Here is a 19,706-nt window from a genome sequence, read left to right as displayed (position 1 = left end):
GGAGTGGGGGCGGGCACAGTGGTGCGGGCCGCAGTTGTAAAAGGCAGGGAGAGGGTGAGATTGAGAAAGGGAAAGATAGGGATCAAAGGAAACAAGGACGACACCTAGCTAGACAATAACAAGCAAGAAGGGGGTGGCAAATGGTGTGCACTTTGATGTCCTCAGTGGCCACGCGGCTCACTGAGGACATCAAAGCGGCCGTGAAAGTGATCAGGCAGTGCTTTTCAGGCTGCCAAATGGTGCGCGCGCCCGGCGCACATGCACTGTATTTGGAGGCCTGAAAAGCCACTGTTTGCACTTCCAAAACTCGCTTACTATAAGTCTCGCCAGAGCAGCGCTAAAGCGCTGGCTCAGACGAGACCTAAAAAGGGTAAATACTAGTGGTAATTAACGGTTGATGAATTCATAGACATGAAGTCTACAAATAATTACCTTATAGTTAGTGTAATTATATGTCGATCATCCTTGGCATATTCGACTTTATAAAAGGAACCGATGAGGCAGCGAGAAAGACCAATAGTGTCTAAAAGATATACAATTATATATGAGTAGCTTGAATGATACTGATTATATGTACTTCTCCAATGTTATGTTTAATTCGTAAAAGTTAAACTGATAGACTTAGGCGGTTTTACCTTCCTAACTACAATTGGATATGATATGGATTCGTATTTTACTTTTTCTTGGACTGATAAAAAAAGGGAAGTTTGTTCTTCTCTTCAAATTAGGTCTGTAAATGATGAAATAGAAAGGACATGATTTCAGTATCGGAATTATTAATGTTAACTAATATGAAGAAAATTTACAAGAGCTTTCAACCACATATATGTAGCAGTACAAATCTGCCGCCGCATGCGGAATCAGCCCAAGATCTCTCTGGTGCTATCGAATACATATTAACACTTCTGTGTAGTCTGCTTGACATTTAGTGGCAGATTCCATTAAGCATTGACGAGTATGGAAGTTTTGATACCGGAGTACTCTTTTCAGTACTCTTACATGCTTTTGAGAAGTAGCCCTGAAGTGTCCAACTCCCTGTGATTAACAATGCAAAGAGGGCACAGTGCTTTCAGTTTGTACTAACTTATATCACCATTCCCTGAACATTCCAGTTTTGTTCCTATTTAGATGTTGTGTCGTCAGTTCACACAGGCATGTAAAAACAAGTATATATGGTAAAGTAGTACTACTGTACCTACTACAAAATGTGTTTGTGGATATGCTCCAATGTGTTTGGCCTCTATAGTATAGCATTGTAGTACAGCCCTTGCCTGCCCATTGAGGGAATGATTCCTCTGACATTGTTGCATGGGGGTGAAGTGTCATGTTGCAGGCCAGTTCTTTTAGCATCGTGGTAAGTAACACTGATGGTCAACTTCCACACGCATTTAATTCTTGGCCTCCCTGAAATGATGAGGTGTAGGTCACTCTACAGGTCAGTCTCCATGCCTGTCCAGTCTGCCTTCTCCCTCGAAGAATCTCCTGTACTTGGTGAATAGATATGTCAGTCTGCATGGAACTCTATTCTTTGCCCTTAGTAAATATGGTTAAACCATTCTGCACTTAACAAGTTCAGAGAAAACTATTCACTCCGGCCCACCCTTTTTAGTTAATTTTTTCAAAATATTTGTATTTTATTTTGTAAACAAACTACTCGCATCCACATCAATACAAACATTAGTGCAGAGGAGTTGCAGCATAATTTAAGCATTTACAAATTTCACAAACAGGTACATCGAGACAACCAGATACATAGCCGCAGTCATACAGGTGCAGGCAATTCTGAATCTAGGGCCACTAAACCTGGAGTGGTGGAGTCTCCCTTCCATCAACTCCAAATCATAATTCTTTATCCAGGGACCCCAGACCTTATTAAGCTTCCTCGGACACTGTCTAGTCTTGTAGGTGACCTTCTCAGCCGCCATGTATAGATCCATTTCAGCCCTTCACTCTCGAAGAGATGGGACTTTGGGGTCCACCAATTTTTGGCCATGTCTCTCTTTTCCACCACCAGGCCAATGTTACAGAAAAGAAGCTTGGTACGTGGTACATCCATGTCTTTGGTATACCCAGGAGAACATATAGGCTCTACCAGAAAGGACGCTTCCATGATCTTTCCTAATTCTGCCAGTACTGCGTGGCAATATTGTTATACAGGAAACCAATCCAAAAGTGTATGCAGGAAAGATCCCCTATCTTCCCTACAACACAGGCATTCGGGGGGGAGTACGCTCGATCAAAGTAGATCCAGTGTAGAATCTTAAATTGTATGAGCCTCAGCCGTGATTTGATCGCCACTACTCTTGGGTGCATTAAGGCTGCCTCCCAATCCGTATCATCCAAGTCTCCCAGTCGTTTTCCCACTTAGCCCTCAATTTCATAAGGCAGTCAGGCATGTTATTATTTATCGTTTTATAGGTATAGAAGATCGCCTATTCTTCTAGCTCACCCTTGAGGAGCCTACCCCTCCTGTGATGCAGATTCGGGTAGTTTCTGAGCGTCCAGACCTTCTGCTTTCCATGTGTGTCTAAGCTGCATGTATTTAAAATACTGCGTGTCACTGAGTTGGTAATCACACTGAAGGGAGCTGGTGGGCATAAAACCGCCATCCTCCAGGAGAGCACCAAATCTAGATATCCCTATGAGGCCCCAGGCCCCAAATCCTCTCAACTTTCCTATTTCCTAAGCCTCACTTCCATTCACAACAGGGTCTCTTGGGTCCTTCTAGTCGCCCATCCCATACCTTTCCCCAGTTTGGACCAAGCCTCAAGTGTCACCTGGGTTGCCGGGAATGGAAGTCTCGCTCGTTTCCCCCGTAAAGATAATGTAAATATAATCTGGTTTGGAACTGGGTTCTTTCTAGTGCATATGTGGGATGGTCTCCAATCACTTATCCCCAATCGTTAATAATAATGTAGTGAGCTGCCCAGTAGTAGGGTTGGAGGTCTGTTAGGGCGATACCGCCATTGTACTGATTGAGCTGTAGTGTCCTTTCAGCATTACCCTTGGGAGCCCATCATTCTATAACTGTTTTACATACCTCCTCTTCTATTCTAGCGAAAATCTCATCTGGGAAGCTAGGATAGTTGTTTTGGAGAACTTATTGAAACAAATTTGGTGGTTTAAACATGGCTGCCCTGCCCATTAATGTTAGCTGTAGTGCCTTCCACATGGAATTCCGCTAGCACCCTCTGAAGGTTCCGTTCTAAACTACGCGCTTTGTCTGGGATAATATAAACCCCTCTTAATTTTAGCATACATTGCACTTTTAGAACCACGTTTTTTCCTTTTGCATGAAGGAGTGAAGTAAATTACACTGTATGTAAACTGCTTCCACTATACATTGGGGTAATTTCATTTAGCTCGTAGAAGTCATGAAGGAAAATTCCTGCACATAAGCAATGTGTTTGTGAAGCTGTAAATTTTCAGCAGTGTGCTTGGTATTATCGCCTATATTTTAAAACACGTGTGCATTATCACGGCCGGACTGGCATTATAGCCCACCGGGCATCTCGCCTGTGGATTGGGGTCTTTGGAGGCCGGTTCTTTAAGTCCCTGAGTCACTGCTGGCACCTCTGCCACTTTGTTCCAGCAGGCACAGGGTGGACGTAAGCAAAGAGAGAAACGAGAGAGGATGGCGAGAAATCGAAGATAGACAGACAAGGAGGCCGATTTAAAAAAGGATAATAGAATGCGAGAGAGTGGGGAAGAAGTGATTGGGGCTGTTTGGAATATATGTGCCAGGGCTGGCTTTGGTTCCCTATGCTGTCCTACGCATTGTAATGATTTAATTATTGTTATCCTGTCAATCGATTTTTTTTTTTTGCAATGAAACAAAATCCTTCTAGCCCTATATGCACCATGGGATTTCCTAGTTTAATATGCGTAATTTCATGAATATAATGCAAAATTATGTGTGCTATGCCCATACCACGTGACCTCTATCTCACATGAACACTGAACGCTCGTGCATAGCTTGTGTTTCAAAGTCACACGAGACACCAGTGCGAGACTTGCTTGAGCAGAAGGTGTCTTGCAGCACATATCAGTTCCACAGTTCCTGCCAGACATTTCCTGCTCATGTGTGAAAGAGTAAGAACTAAAAAAAAATGTGTATTAGCACAACCCTATAATTGGAATGTATGCAGATTATGTTTGCCGAATACACATACATCATTATTTCACAGGTAGCGTTGTTGCTTGCATTAGTTCTTGCCTTAAGAAAGAGTTTACATCAGCTGATAACATAGCTTTCTATTTCTTTCCTTTAGTAAATCTGGAGCAAACTCGTCTTCTAGTTTGGGAGATATTGTGCCTAGTTCGAGAAGATCCACTCCTCCAACATCTGGTAAGGATCTGCCTGTCCCAGCTTTATGCCTGAATGTGTTTTGGGGGAATGGGCCGGATCTATTCTGTTTCATTTTGCAATCCAGGGCAGCTGTCAGATTTGCTGCTCTCCGTTTGCCCAAGTGGGAAACCACAGTGCAGGGTCGGATCTACCATGATTTGCAAGCTGCTGGTGTTATCACGTCCACTAGTGTACAAACGTCTGCCTTGCTCGCCGGGCAGCCTTGCTCCATAGTGCACAGGCGAGTGTGCGATTTCTAAGGTAGGATTTGTACTAGAGGCATACATACTCTTACAGCATACATTTCTATGCCTAGAAAAACGCAGAGGAATTCCGTGCATTGGATGTGGACTATGCAGTGCAGCACACATGCAATAAGTACACATATTTCTGTTTATCATTTGTTTTACAGAAGTATCAGTTGTTGATACAGCACCTGATGTGGCTATTGTCGTAGATTGTGCTTTATGTGTATTTGCGCTGATCCGCCCCAGTAATGCCCCCTTGACGCAAATCAATGCAAAGCTGTATAAAGGGGCCTGCGTGCTGAGAAAAGGGCACCTTTCCAGTGCAAAACTCCTTTTGCTCTAAATAGTAAATACCATTGTTTGAACTTAAATCATTGTGTGTTACTTTGCTCCTACGCAGAGCCTTAGTAAATCCTCTCCTATTTCTCTCATGGAGGTGAGTACAAGCTCGTCTGATGAGAACCTCAACTTGCACATGTGCTTGGAAGCTGTGTACTGCTTTCTCCTACAAAAAAGCTTTTCAAAATGGAAATTGAATTAATCTGAAAATCAGCGGAATCTGCACTTTGCCATTAGTAGTTGTCACTTTACTCAGGTGCCTTAAAACTAGGATTACATTTTCTTGAAATGTGTCGAATCGAATTTCTCAACTCCCCGTCAAAGTCTCCGCAGGGAGCGAGTTTACATCGCCCCTCGGTTGCTCGTGGCATCAGTTCCACTTATGTAAATACGTGCACAAATTTCAACCTAGACAGAGTACAGGGTCATATTTAAACACTACAACATTTAAATGGAGTGAAAATGTGCCAATTCCTTGTTGCATCGGAGAAACACGAGACCTCAGTGACATCCATTCTGTCCAGGTGCCCCCTGTCTCATCACCAGTTTCCCCCTCTTTTTCTCCTATGGGGTGGTGTTGCAGAAGTAGCATCCCTTTGCTCATCACAACACAGTCCGACTCTTCAAACATGGAATCCATTTATAAGGTCTGGTTTGACTGTTCAGCTGTCTGCAAGACCTAGTGTTACCAGTTGTTTGAAACATTCATTTAGGTAGCTTTGGTTCCACCTAGTGGAGCGTTATTCCATTACCTCATGCAATAAGCTATTTGCTGCATCTTTCTGCCTTCTAGGAAGTGCTTTAATAGGATTGCACAAGGGGCCATGTTACATTCTGTGAAGTACACTCAGACATCACGCTGTTTATCGTATTCATGCTCATACCTCATAAAAGAATTATATACAACTAGGAATCCTTTTTGCTACTTTTTTCATAACATTGGCAAAGGCTGTTAGGTGTTTTGGCAGAGTTTTAAGTGATAAATAGATATGTGCTCAAGGCATGTAAACAGCATTTGTGAATGCATCTGTTTACATTGGCTGGCAGTGGCTATTACTACTTGTGACATTTCCCGGTGATCTGAAGGAATTTTTCTACCTCGCAGTAATTCCCAGATTGCATTTAAACCCGCTCTTTCCTCCAAAATAGCAGCAGGACATATTTTCAAACCAGTTATGGGAAGTGTTGATGGTGGAGCACTTCTTGAGCAAGTCACCGAATGGTTTTTTTAAACATACATTTTCTCAATCAACATCTGACATTGGCCTTCTTCATAAAACCTCCATCTCAACCAGCGCCTCGTGTTATCCAAGAATGGCAACATTTGTTTTCAGCAGAAGGTACCATCTTACTCAATAATTTGTTGCAATATATGTTGTGGTGCTCTGAGTAGTACATGCATGAGACACAGAGGGCACCATTTACAAAGCAATTTGTGCTGGTAATGTAGTTTTATGACTCTAAATAACACGATACACAACTTCTTGCCACTCGCAAAATATGACTTCCAGTAAAGTGTGCATTAACTGCTGTGCAATGTTATCCCACAAAAATGTAGCATTACTCAGGAGTACTGTGTTGTACATTGGTTGCATACCATAACTGGCACATTTCAGGGCTTTTAGGAGGCTGCATTCACTGACTGTAACAAACTTTTAACTGTGTTATTTTCAGTACATTTCCTTTCTTGTGATGCTATTCATTCATCTGCCATGAATCCATTCAGCACTGTGCACGGACTTTGGCTACATGTAGTGGGGGTTACCTGCCCTTCAGCCCCGCCCAGCACTGGTCACTGTTATTGGTCATGCGCAGTGGCGTTTTAAGCCGGATCAGCAGCCTGTGCATCCTACCGGAGTTGTTCATTCTTTTTTGTAAAATCACGATTTCTATGAAAATCACAATATTTTGACAACATTGTGTTTTTTCCAAATACTAATTGGCAGTTGTGTGATGGCAATTTTCATGAAAATCCCAAGTTGAACAAAAACATTTTCCTAGTTGTTTGCCCTCATTTTCACATTCTTGAGGGACCACAGGGCTCTCCTGGGGTCAGGCAACTCGCAATTTGTGCCCCCAATTTTGCTGTGTAATTATGTTCTCCACTAAACAAAAACCCTACTTTTTTGGAAACTCATGATTTTCAAGATGTCAGGGAAAAATAATATTCCTTTCATCAGCCATTCACATTTGTCAAAAAATCGAAATTGTGATATAAACAGCCAAGGTACACAGACCTATAAACCCTTTCATATCCACCCTGCAAACTTTTTTACAGGGGAACAACTCAAAACCTGTCGAACATATGTAGTCCAAACTATCAAAAGCACTGTTTTTGAATGAAATTCTATTTTCATTTCATATTTGGTCAGAAGCTTTTCATTTAGCTGCGAGCAAAATCTCTTATGTGAGCTTAAAGGGGAAAACACATCTTTTTTTTTTTTTCTCGCCCACCCCAAAGTATCCCCCCGCCCCCACATCACTCCCAGGCCTTTTTTCCCTTGCATGGAACTGCATGAACGTTTGCATGCCAGACCCAACTGACTACACCAAGTGAGTTTCAAAGTTGGTGAAAATCAATGGAAAGTGCTGCTGAACCATAACTACACTGTGGTGACCGCCACTGTTTAATATGCATGTGTATTTGTGTGTGTGTGTACGGGTGCTACAGGAGTACGCATTTACATTCTTACTTGCCTTGGCAAATCAGCTCTTAAATGTCCAACTCCCTATTATTAAAAGTGTAAAGTATGCAGTCATTTTTGTTTGTACTCAATCTATATGAATACTCCCCGAATATTCATATTTAATCCCGTTTTATATGTGTCGCGACCAATTCACAAAGGTATGTAAGCATACATAAAAGAATATAACAGGAGTACTACTTTATATTCCCCAAATGCCTTTGTGAATAGGCCACATTGTCTTTATAAACAACCAGCCCCCTTCCCCCTCCAGCCTACAGCTCCCACTACACACTGCCCAGTAATCCTACAATATGGACCTATATCACCATTGAGACATTCTAGTGACATCATAAACCACAAGGCCAAAGGACAGTTGTCTTGGAAATTTCACTGGAACCTCGCAAGGACACTATAGGAGGCTATTTCACAAGTCTCTGGTTAGGTTTTTCTAATATTACATGTATATTTTGGTGAAGTTAGCATGCAGACAGTGCTTCTTTCAAACATGGAAATGCTTTCACTTTACTGCTTGATGATCTTTTCATTATGTAGTTAAGAATAGAATGTTTCAGGCAAAGCAGGCTTTGCTTTCTTAAAAACAAACCTTTCCTGGCTATAGCAATCGAGATTTTTGAAGCTACTTCCAGATAGGCAGCATTAAATATTGGCCCCATTGCAATTAGAATTGTAGGCTTTTCCTGCAAGGTTCCCCCAACAGAGGGCATGAATGCAATGTGAATGTTCTGATGTTGTTATTTCTTTCATGGAGGGGTAACTAATTAAGCAATGTGAAGCTGAGCCAGGACAAATCCAGGAAAAATTGAAAACATTTCACTGGTCCCTGTGCAATATGGTCTTCATGGTTCTGCATTCTGTGATGTAAAAGTGCCTAAACCCGTAGCGAGTCGTCTACATTACTTGCCGAAGATCACACTGACAATATCTGTTTTATGCACAAATTGCCAACATTTTTTTAGATATTGTGAAAATATCATTATTAGTTCCCTTTATGCCAGGGAGGGTTTACAGAAATAAAATGATTAATGCTGTGTGCAGGGCCACTGGAATTATGTGACAGTGAAGGACCAAATTATGCGGCAAGGTTGACTAAGTCGTGTGGCAAAAAGCCAAATTATGCAGCTTATTGTGGCACATTTTCTGGCAGGTTTATTCCAGTATTTTACCTTTTTTTAACTCAATAATACTTTCTGGGTCCAAACTCAATCGAATTAGTAACAGTTTAACATCTAAATAGAGCAACCAGTCATTGAACGAATACCAGTGTGTGTGCCCCAGTGCCGCAGCCTGAGTTGTTCTTACTTAATAACTTACCATCCGTTTAAGCTTGAAATATTTTTGTTGAAATCTACCAATCATGTAGCAGATGTTAGATTATATGAAGTTATTGCAGCTGCGATATCGCATAATTCCAGCGGCCCTGGCTGTGTCATACAAACAAACCCATGCATATCTTTCCTGAAGGCGATCGAGGTAAATTCGAATTCTTTTGTTGTTATGCTGTGTATAGGTTTCAACTTCCCATGTTACAGGTTTAATATTTCCTCTAGCAGTTTTGCATCATGATCCATTCCTGTGTCTGATATTTTATACTTTTATATCCCTGTTGCTGCGATGTTCTCTTTATTTCTAGCTCCCTGTGTTGTGTCTGCCCCTCCTCTCCTCACCTTGTAATTGTGAATTATTTGTCTGTATAGCTTTAGACTTAGATGCCGCCGGCTTAGATGCAGAAGAAAATGACATGCCGGCAAACCATCGCTCCCCCAAAGCTTGTGCAAACAATGTAACGTCGCCCCTCTCCAAAGAGAAACGAATGCCCTTCTTTAAGAAGGTAACCGCAGCTTCCGCCGTGCCACCTGTCCACCTGCTGACGTGCACCGCACCCCCCTGCGCCACCTGTTAAGTGTCTGTGTCCTTTGGCAAGTCAATAACATGCATGCTTTGTTATTCTTTGTTTCTCTTCCATGCTGCTGTAGCTAAGCAGAAACAGAAATCGGTAAGTTTACATGGAGGAGGCTTGTGTTTATGCGGCTGTTGGCATCATTAGCACGTGGCACCCTTTGTTTATACAATTCTTGCAGCCATTTCTGGAATGTGAGGACAGATCTCGAATTGTTAATGCTGAAACCAAGAGTTTCGATGGGTTGGACTCTAAAATATCAGGACAGTTTATCTGCGGTTTGATGGAGTGTACATTCCTATACACAGTTACTTTTGTCAGACACTGACTAGCCATACCTTAAATGCACTTCAGTGCAAGGATGCCGTGCATGCTTCTCCATCCATGCTTCCTATTGATGTGTATTACAGATATTGACATTAAAACGTTCAGCTTCTCATTTAGTTTCACCAGCTGTAGTGACGATGATAGCGGTACTCAGAAGGGAGTTGAACAACTAACATAGACAGTAGTTAATCTTAAAACATATGTGGCAGTACCGTGGCAGTCCAAATATGTCCATGTTGCCTGGCTAGCACATCTGAATGCCTTGTATGTCAAATAGTGCCATGGTATAATCATAAATGAGGACAGCAGGAGTGGTGCTCGTTTCATAAACAAAAAAGTGATGGGTGGAATGCTTGAAATGAACTCAGGCCTGGTAGTTGGAGCCGTGTTCCAGCCCATCCTTGTTTGCCCAATGAGACCCAGACCAGACGTGGCCCCGTGCTCGCTGTGCATTGAAATCAACTTTAAACTCACTGATGCGGCCTAAACAGGCCAACATTGGTCTGGGGATGCTTGTGGTTCCATCTGGAGGGAGCCTGGTCTGGGAGGTCAGGGTGGACTCTTTCAGATGGGGAAGGACCAAGGCTGATTTGCATAAGGCTGGTGTGTCTCCGGTGGGTGAAACCCGGTGGCCTGGAATGTGGCTCCAGTAATTATCATTAGCTGAGATTTCAAGCATTCTGCTGATCACTTTGTGTTTTCCTCAACTAGTATTTTATTTACTAGATACACATTTCTTAAGGGTGCAACACTTCTTAAAGCCTATGAAATATTATGTACATATGAATATTAATGGGACATGCACAACATAAATATTCAAATGTATATAATGTGGCATAATGGATGAGTGATCCAGCACACATGAAATAACAGGCCCCTGGACACAGTTTACTTGACTAGCAGGTGCAGGTACATTCGAATTTAGATCACCGTGACAACGTATTATAGTGATGCTGATATCCGCTCTCTTTTACATTGCAAAATATATTTATAACGTTCACACAATCAGCCATATAGTCTACCGATCAAGATTCTACTCCAATATTACATTAATACTTAATAACTAAGAATAGTGATATAGGCTCTACAATACTTGTGTATAATAGCGCATAAATTGAACGGGAGAGGACCTATCAGTGACTCCCTGGCATTAAGACACACCATGACCTCATTTCCAATTTCCCTTTACTTGGGAGGTAGAAAAACACCCAGTAAACACCGCTGGGTGCACCACTCACAAGGTGCGATAATAACTCCACAATTCACAACTCTGACTGGGATGACGCAATAATACAGCATTTTCCACAGGTTCTTAGCTGCCAAACTCAAATTAATATTATACTTCTGTGCATAAATTCCACAAGGCTTTAATTGGCAAAATGCGTGTGTAGAAATCACGCCAAATTTGTGCGATAGACGTAACCCCAATTTGGGCGTCAACTCACATTAGCACCTCCCTCGGGATTAATGCTGGATTTAGCATGAATATTTAGAAGAAACAAGGTCCCATTCAAAAATAGATACAATTTTAAATATCACAATTTTCCAATCAAAAATTGGATTTAATGTTTTATTCAGAAGATAAATTAAAGATTTAATACAGTTGCTAAGAACAAGTATGCACGTGGTGAAATAAGTGAGCAGCCCGTGAGTAGTAAAGGAAATCAGCCGATTTCCTAACCGCAGGCAAGTGACTTAAAAAGTGACTTTTGGTGTATCTGAAATAAAGATTATTTAAAGTCACAATTGAGAAACATCTCATACTCTGAATAGAAAATTCCAGTGTAACATCAAGAGATTAGAGATGTAGGTCGACGACGTTTCGATCCCCAATTTGATGGTGGGATCTCTTCAGGACTAACAAGGTAATGGAATGCCTGGGAAAGTGAGCCTGGGTGGGTAAGGAAGAGGGGAGAAAAAAGGGGAGTTAAAATAGCGGGAAAAGGAAATGTAAAGGAGTTGTGGGTAATAGCATAGTGTGGTGCATTGAAGCATAAACTTATGCCGGGGGGGGGAGAGCAGTGTATATCTAAAGGATAATAGTAAGAGGGATTGAAGGTGAGGGAATTTACCGGAGTGGGGGTGTGAGTGACGGAAATAACCGAAGGTAGGGATAACCAGAAGGGGCGTAGGATGAGGTGGTGCCATGAGAAGAAGGGAGGAGGAAAAGGAAGATGAACTTAATATACAGGGGACAGCTGAAAGGCAAATAAATGCAGGAGCCGTACTAGGCACGTTGTTCAAATGCAGGAGACAATGCAAATCATTGCGCACGTTGCTCGATAGCAGTTCTGGAGAGGTGAGGGGTACTGCTGTGTTAGATAGGGAGAAGGGTGGGAGAATAAGGAGTGAGGGAGTGTCACTGTGTCTTTCTGGTGCCAGGGGAGGGGAGGGGAGGGTGATAATTACCTGGAGGGTTGATGCTCCAAGCGCTCCTGGATGAGCCTGTGCGGGGGGCACAGTCGTAAAGGAACGAGCGGTGGTTGTTCTAATGGCGGGAAAAGGGGAGGGAAACGGTAAGGAGTTGCCGAGAATGGCGAATAGTAAAACCAGAGCGGTGGCCGGTAGTGATATAGGATCGTAATTACCTGGTATTGGAACAAGGTCAGTATGGACTCTTCCTGGTGCGGCAAAACCGGCAATAATTATCCGCGTGTAAGTGAAACTTCATACCGGAAGGAATTAGAGGCAGCCCATGATGGCGGATCTAGGGGTAGGAATAATTAGAATGGTTGCTGCTGAGGCGGACAGGAACGAAGGGTGACAGGGAACCAGTGACCGTAAGTGAGGTGATTGTATTACCTGAATGGAGATCGGCTCAGTCTGCACAATCTTCGTTGCGAGGACGATACTCGAATGGGGGTTCCGGGTCTGCAGCGAGTGACGGACCGGAAGGGGCAGTCATAAAGAAGTCTCCTATGTAGGAGGTGGGGGCGTGTCCTGAATGTGGATAATGTGAAAAGGGAGAAAGGACACGGAAGGGGAGCAGTGTCATGTGGATACAGAGAGAAAAGAGGAGAAGGTGCAGTGCACCAGAGAGAGGGTCACGGCGAGCAGTGATAAGATAAATTAAAAAATAGGAGAAATAAGCAGGAGGGACCAGGAGAAGTAGGGAAAGGTAATAAGGGGAGGAAGGACGATGAATCAGTAAATAAGATATGGGGTGGGTGAAAAGGGGGAAGGAAAGGCACTGATGGCAAGAGAGTGAAGTGTTGGGGTGGGGGGTAGAATGCAGTGAGTGCGGGAAAGGGGGAGGAGGGGGAACGGTGGGGGGGGCGGGGTTTGGATTAGAATTAGAATAAAGGGGATATATGGTTGAAAGGGGGGGGGGGGGGAAAGGGGGTAGTTGTTGGTTTCGTTGGCTTGGGATTAAAGTCAGTCACAGTAGGTGTACAGATAATTCATACAATGATAATATTACAGAAGATTGGACCAGTCCTCCAGGCGGTTGAGCCCGGTGTGTAAACTGTCAGTACGAATTATCCATTTAAGTTCTTCTTTATCCAGAATAGCAGCAATGTTAGTGTTCCTTATGGGTTGATGTATTACGTTAATGACTTGCCATTTGATGTCGTCCTCTGTGTGGTTCAGGGTGATGAAGTGGTCCACAAGTGGCGCATTTGGTGTTTTACAGCGTATACGACTTCTGTGCTGGCAAATCCGGATCCTGATTTTTTGGGTTGTTTGTCCAACATAAATCAAATCACAAGGGCAGGTAATTGCATATATCACATTGGCAGTGTTACAATTTGAGAAATGTGAAAGAGTGACATCAGTATTACCATGCACAAATTTTTTCGTGTCTTTAGTGAAGTTACACACACTACAGTTCCCGCACTTAAAATGGCCTAATAGTGGTGGTAGACCCCAGGCACCTCTGAGGGATTGGTCCTTAGTTTTGGTGGGGAGTGCGGCCCTGACAAGATGGTCTTTTATGTTTTTGCTTTTTTTGAAAGCGAAAAGAGGGCGTTCAAACTTCAAACTGCCGGCATTAATTGTAGGCCAGTGTTTAAGAATACTCTTCCTAACTGAGTTAGAGATAGGTGAAAAAGTGGTCACACAGACTATCCTATCGTCCCTTCTTTTTTCTTTGGGACTAAGTAGGGTTTCCCTTGGGCAGTACCATGCCCTTTTGAGGGCTTTTTTCACAAGTTTACGTGGGTAGCCTCTGTTGGTCAATTTTTTGGAAAGGGTGGAGGCCTCCGCAAAATAGTCTTTCTTAAAATAACAGTTGCGGCGTATCCTAAGGAATTGTGAGTAGGGAAGGGAGTCTCGTAAGGCTCTGGGATGATGGCTGTTGTAGGATAGTAGGGTGTTCTTTTCTGTGGGTTTGCGATAAAGTGTGGTATAAAGACCGCCATTGTAAGCTATAATGGATAGGTCAAGAAAGGCAATCTCATTTCTGCTATTATTTGCAGTGAATTTGAGGCCATTGCAGTGTGAGTCGAGCCAATCCTTAAATTGAGATAGGTTCTCTTCACTGTTGTTCCAGATCAGGAAAATATCGTCGATGTACCGCTTCCATTCTAGAATGGAATTTCTGAAGGGATTCATGGGAGATAGTATGCAGTGTGTTTCAAGCCAATCCATATAAAGTATGGCAAAATTTGGAGCAAAAACGGCCCCCATACTGGTACCCTTCACTTGTTGATAGTAGTTACCATCGAATAAGAAAAAATTCCTAGTCAAACAAATTTTGAGGAGTTTTATGATAAACGAGGTAGGGACAGCGTGGGGTTGGGGTCTGGAGTTGAGGGTAATGCCAATTATGTCAATGCCTTCCTCTTGAGGGATGTTTGTATATAAAGATTCCACATCAAGGGTGCATAGTAGATGGTTAAGAGGGTCAAAGGGGAGTTCTTCTACAAGATTCACCATAGCCATGGTGTCCTTGATATAGCAAGATGTTTGGGGTACAAAGTCCCTAATGAAAAAATCAATGTAATTCCCAAGGGGTTCAAGTATGGAACCGCACCCAGAGACGATAGGTCGTCCCGGGGGGGTGGTGGCGTTTTTATGAATCTTCGGTAGGGTGTAAATAACCGGTGTACGTGGAGATTTCGTATTAAGGTACAGATATTCCTTTTTACTCAGGTAGCCTTGATGAATGCCCTCCTCTGTAGCATCGAGGATCAGTTTTTGTATCTCACTGGTGGGATCACAGGGAAGTTTTAGATAGTGTTCAGGTATAGATAGTTGCCTTAGAATCTCTTGTTTGTATATATCTATATCTTGGAGAACAATCCCTCCACCCTTATCAGCAGGCTTGATAATTAACTTGTCCATATGTTTGAGTTCTTGTAAAGCAGACTTCTCTTGAATTGTGAGGTTGTATGGAATAAATCTGCGTGTGTGTTCAAGCTCTGAGATTTCCTTAAGAATAAGTTTTTCGAAGGTGACTATCTCAGCTGGAATACTGTTGTTGGGTGGGGCGAAAGTTGAAGGAGGGCGGAATGTCGTGAAAGCAGTGGAAGGAATATGGGGAGTATCTTGAAAGAATGCTTGTAGGCGTATTTTCCTAAAGAACCGTAGCAGTTCGATCTGTAGTTGTAGGAAGTCTGGTCTAGTGGTAGGGACGAATGAAAGACCTTTGCTTAGTACCGTAATTTCATTCTCCGAGAGTTGGTGATTGGAAAGGTTAAAAATAGGAATGGCTTCTGGGGCAGGCATGGTGGTACTAGGTACGTTGTTGTGGTGAGGCCTGGTGTTAGTAATATGGGCGAAATTGTGGGCAGATTGAGATAGCTGAGGGTTTACCACTGGTAATATCTCTGGCGTGTCTGCCTGTCCCCTGGAGTACTGTACCAACGAGGTGGACGTGATCTTCCGCGGGTTGGTTGGCGGCCCTGTTCTTGGCCTAAAAAATGTGTATTTCCTCTACCTCTGGATGTGCTTGGGTCCTCAGTGGAGTCTGAGTTCTCAGATGAATCGGCCGATGTATCTGAAAAGCTGACTATATTCTGTTGCTTGTTAAATCTTCCCCAGGGGCGCTGTATTCTTGGGCCCAGGTATGCTCTATTTGTGTAGAAGTCTACAACTAGATAGGGGTATGTTCTCTCTATCTTATAGTTCTTCACGTCTCGTTTGACTTTGGTGATTTTTTTATTTTGTTCAATTCTGTGGAATTCTGTCAAGGTTTTCTCAACTTTATCTAGGAGTGATTTTGTGTCTGGGATACTACTGTTTTCTTTAATTTGTTTTTCAATGTCTTTGATTTCCAACTCTAGTTTCTTGGCTTCTTCATTGGCTATGTCAATGCCAAGCACCATCCAGTGCCTTGAGCAGGTTGTACCAATGTGACTAAATCCTGTCAGATTTTTTTTAATTTCAGTGAAGACCCCTGGTATGTTGCGTACTTGTAGGCCTACTGGTATTGTGTCTGACTTCAGGTATTCGGTTAGCATTCGAACCATAAGTTGTAACCTTATAAATTTTTTGGTCAATTTTTCTAGTTGATCAAAGATAGTGATAGTTGAGAGCAACTAGAAAAATTGACCAAAAAATTTATAAGGTTACAACTTATGGTTCGAATGCTAACCGAATACCTGAAGTCAGACACAATACCAGTAGGCCTACAAGTACGCAACATACCAGGGGTCTTCACTGAAATTAAAAAAAATCTGACAGGATTTAGTCACATTGGTACAACCTGCTCAAGGCACTGGATGGTGCTTGGCATTGACATAGCCAATGAAGAAGCCAAGAAACTAGAGTTGGAAATCAAAGACATTGAAAAACAAATTAAAGAAAACAGTAGTATCCCAGACACAAAATCACTCCTAGATAAAGTTGAGAAAACCTTGACAGAATTCCACAGAATTGAACAAAATAAAAAAATCACCAAAGTCAAACGAGACGTGAAGAACTATAAGATAGAGAGAACATACCCCTATCTAGTTGTAGACTTCTACACAAATAGAGCATACCTGGGCCCAAGAATACAGCGCCCCTGGGGAAGATTTAACAAGCAACAGAATATAGTCAGCTTTTCAGATACATCGGCCGATTCATCTGAGAACTCAGACTCCACTGAGGACCCAAGCACATCCAGAGGTAGAGGAAATACACATTTTTTAGGCCAAGAACAGGGCCGCCAACCAACCCGCGGAAGATCACGTCCACCTCGTTGGTACAGTACTCCAGGGGACAGGCAGACACGCCAGAGATATTACCAGTGGTAAACCCTCAGCTATCTCAATCTGCCCACAATTTCGCCCATATTACTAACACCAGGCCTCACCACAACAACGTACCTAGTACCACCATGCCTGCCCCAGAAGCCATTCCTATTTTTAACCTTTCCAATCACCAACTCTCGGAGAATGAAATTACGGTACTAAGCAAAGGTCTTTCATTCGTCCCTACCACTAGACCAGACTTCCTACAACTACAGATCGAACTGCTACGGTTCTTTAGGAAAATACGCCTACAAGCATTCTTTCAAGATACTCCCCATATTCCTTCCACTGCTTTCACGACATTCCGCCCTCCTTCAACTTTCGCCCCACCCAACAACAGTATTCCAGCTGAGATAGTCACCTTCGAAAAACTTATTCTTAAGGAAATCTCAGAGCTTGAACACACACGCAGATTTATTCCATACAACCTCACAATTCAAGAGAAGTCTGCTTTACAAGAACTCAAACATATGGACAAGTTAATTATCAAGCCTGCTGATAAGGGTGGAGGGATTGTTCTCCAAGATATAGATATATACAAACAAGAGATTCTAAGGCAACTATCTATACCTGAACACTATCTAAAACTTCCCTGTGATCCCACCAGTGAGATACAAAAACTGATCCTCGATGCTACAGAGGAGGGCATTCATCAAGGCTACCTGAGTAAAAAGGAATATCTGTACCTTAATACGAAATCTCCACGTACACCGGTTATTTACACCCTACCGAAGATTCATAAAAACGCCACCACCCCCCCGGGACGACCTATCGTCTCTGGGTGCGGTTCCATACTTGAACCCCTTGGGAATTACATTGATTTTTTCATTAGGGACTTTGTACCCCAAACATCTTGCTATATCAAGGACACCATGGCTATGGTGAATCTTGTAGAAGAACTCCCCTTTGACCCTCTTAACCATCTACTATGCACCCTTGATGTGGAATCTTTATATACAAACATCCCTCAAGAGGAAGGCATTGACATAATTGGCATTACCCTCAACTCCAGACCCCAACCCCACGCTGTCCCTACCTCGTTTATCATAAAACTCCTCAAAATTTGTTTGACTAGGAATTTTTTCTTATTCGATGGTAACTACTATCAACAAGTGAAGGGTACCAGTATGGGGGCCGTTTTTGCTCCAAATTTTGCCATACTTTATATGGATTGGCTTGAAACACACTGCATACTATCTCCCATGAATCCCTTCAGAAATTCCATTCTAGAATGGAAGCGGTACATCGACGATATTTTCCTGATCTGGAACAACAGTGAAGAGAACCTATCTCAATTTAAGGATTGGCTCGACTCACACTGCAATGGCCTCAAATTCACTGCAAATAATAGCAGAAATGAGATTGCCTTTCTTGACCTATCCATTATAGCTTACAATGGCGGTCTTTATACCACACTTTATCGCAAACCCACAGAAAAGAACACCCTACTATCCTACAACAGCCATCATCCCAGAGCCTTACGAGACTCCCTTCCCTACTCACAATTCCTTAGGATACGCCGCAACTGTTATTTTAAGAAAGACTATTTTGCGGAGGCCTCCACCCTTTCCAAAAAATTGACCAACAGAGGCTACCCACGTAAACTTGTGAAAAAAGCCCTCAAAAGGGCATGGTACTGCCCAAGGGAAACCCTACTTAGTCCCAAAGAAAAAAGAAGGGACGATAGGATAGTCTGTGTGACCACTTTTTCACCTATCTCTAACTCAGTTAGGAAGAGTATTCTTAAACACTGGCCTACAATTAATGCCGGCAGTTTGAAGTTTGAACGCCCTCTTTTCGCTTTCAAAAAAAGCAAAAACATAAAAGACCATCTTGTCAGGGCCGCACTCCCCACCAAAACTAAGGACCAATCCCTCAGAGGTGCCTGGGGTCTACCACCACTATTAGGCCATTTTAAGTGCGGGAACTGTAGTGTGTGTAACTTCACTAAAGACACGAAAAAATTTGTGCATGGTAATACTGATGTCACTCTTTCACATTTCTCAAATTGTAACACTGCCAATGTGATATATGCAATTACCTGCCCTTGTGATTTGATTTATGTTGGACAAACAACCCAAAAAATCAGGATCCGGATTTGCCAGCACAGAAGTCGTATACGCTGTAAAACACCAAATGCGCCACTTGTGGACCACTTCATCACCCTGAACCACACAGAGGACGACATCAAATGGCAAGTCATTAACGTAATACATCAACCCATAAGGAACACTAACATTGCTGCTATTCTGGATAAAGAAGAACTTAAATGGATAATTCGTACTGACAGTTTACACACCGGGCTCAACCGCCTGGAGGACTGGTCCAATCTTCTGTAATATTATCATTGTATGAATTATCTGTACACCTACTGTGACTGACTTTAATCCCAAGCCAACGAAACCAACAACTACCCCCTTTCCCCCCCCCCCCCCCCTTTCAACCATATATCCCCTTTATTCTAATTCTAATCCAAACCCCGCCCCCCCCACCGTTCCCCCTCCTCCCCCTTTCCCGCACTCACTGCATTCTACCCCCCACCCCAACACTTCACTCTCTTGCCATCAGTGCCTTTCCTTCCCCCTTTTCACCCACCCCATATCTTATTTACTGATTCATCGTCCTTCCTCCCCTTATTACCTTTCCCTACTTCTCCTGGTC

The 19,706-nt window shown here is 42.8% G+C and overlaps 1 protein-coding gene across 6 annotated transcripts in view; it reads left to right on the top strand.

The window, feature by feature from the left end:
- Positions 1-19,706, top strand: part of CACNB2 (calcium voltage-gated channel auxiliary subunit beta 2) — a 598,025-nt gene that overhangs the window by 491,769 nt on the left and 86,550 nt on the right. For 4 of the 6 annotated variants that reach the window (XM_085630831.1, XM_085630833.1, XM_085630834.1 and 1 more), the window contains exons 5-6: positions 4,272-4,348; positions 9,338-9,471. In XM_085630831.1, the coding sequence (XP_085486957.1) occupies positions 4,272-4,348; positions 9,338-9,471 (211 nt within the window). Of the gene's footprint in view, positions 1-4,271; positions 4,349-9,337; positions 9,472-9,616; positions 9,637-19,706 lie in introns of all 6 variants that reach the window. The other 2 variants (XM_085630835.1, XM_085630836.1) reach the window with 1 other exon arrangement.

The sequence above is a fragment of the Triturus cristatus genome, chromosome 10, assembly GCF_964204655.1.
Source record: "Triturus cristatus chromosome 10, aTriCri1.1, whole genome shotgun sequence".
NCBI lineage: Eukaryota > Metazoa > Chordata > Amphibia > Caudata > Salamandridae > Triturus > Triturus cristatus.
The sequence above is the reverse complement of the archived record's forward strand: the minus strand, read 5'-3'. Positions and strand labels throughout refer to the sequence as shown.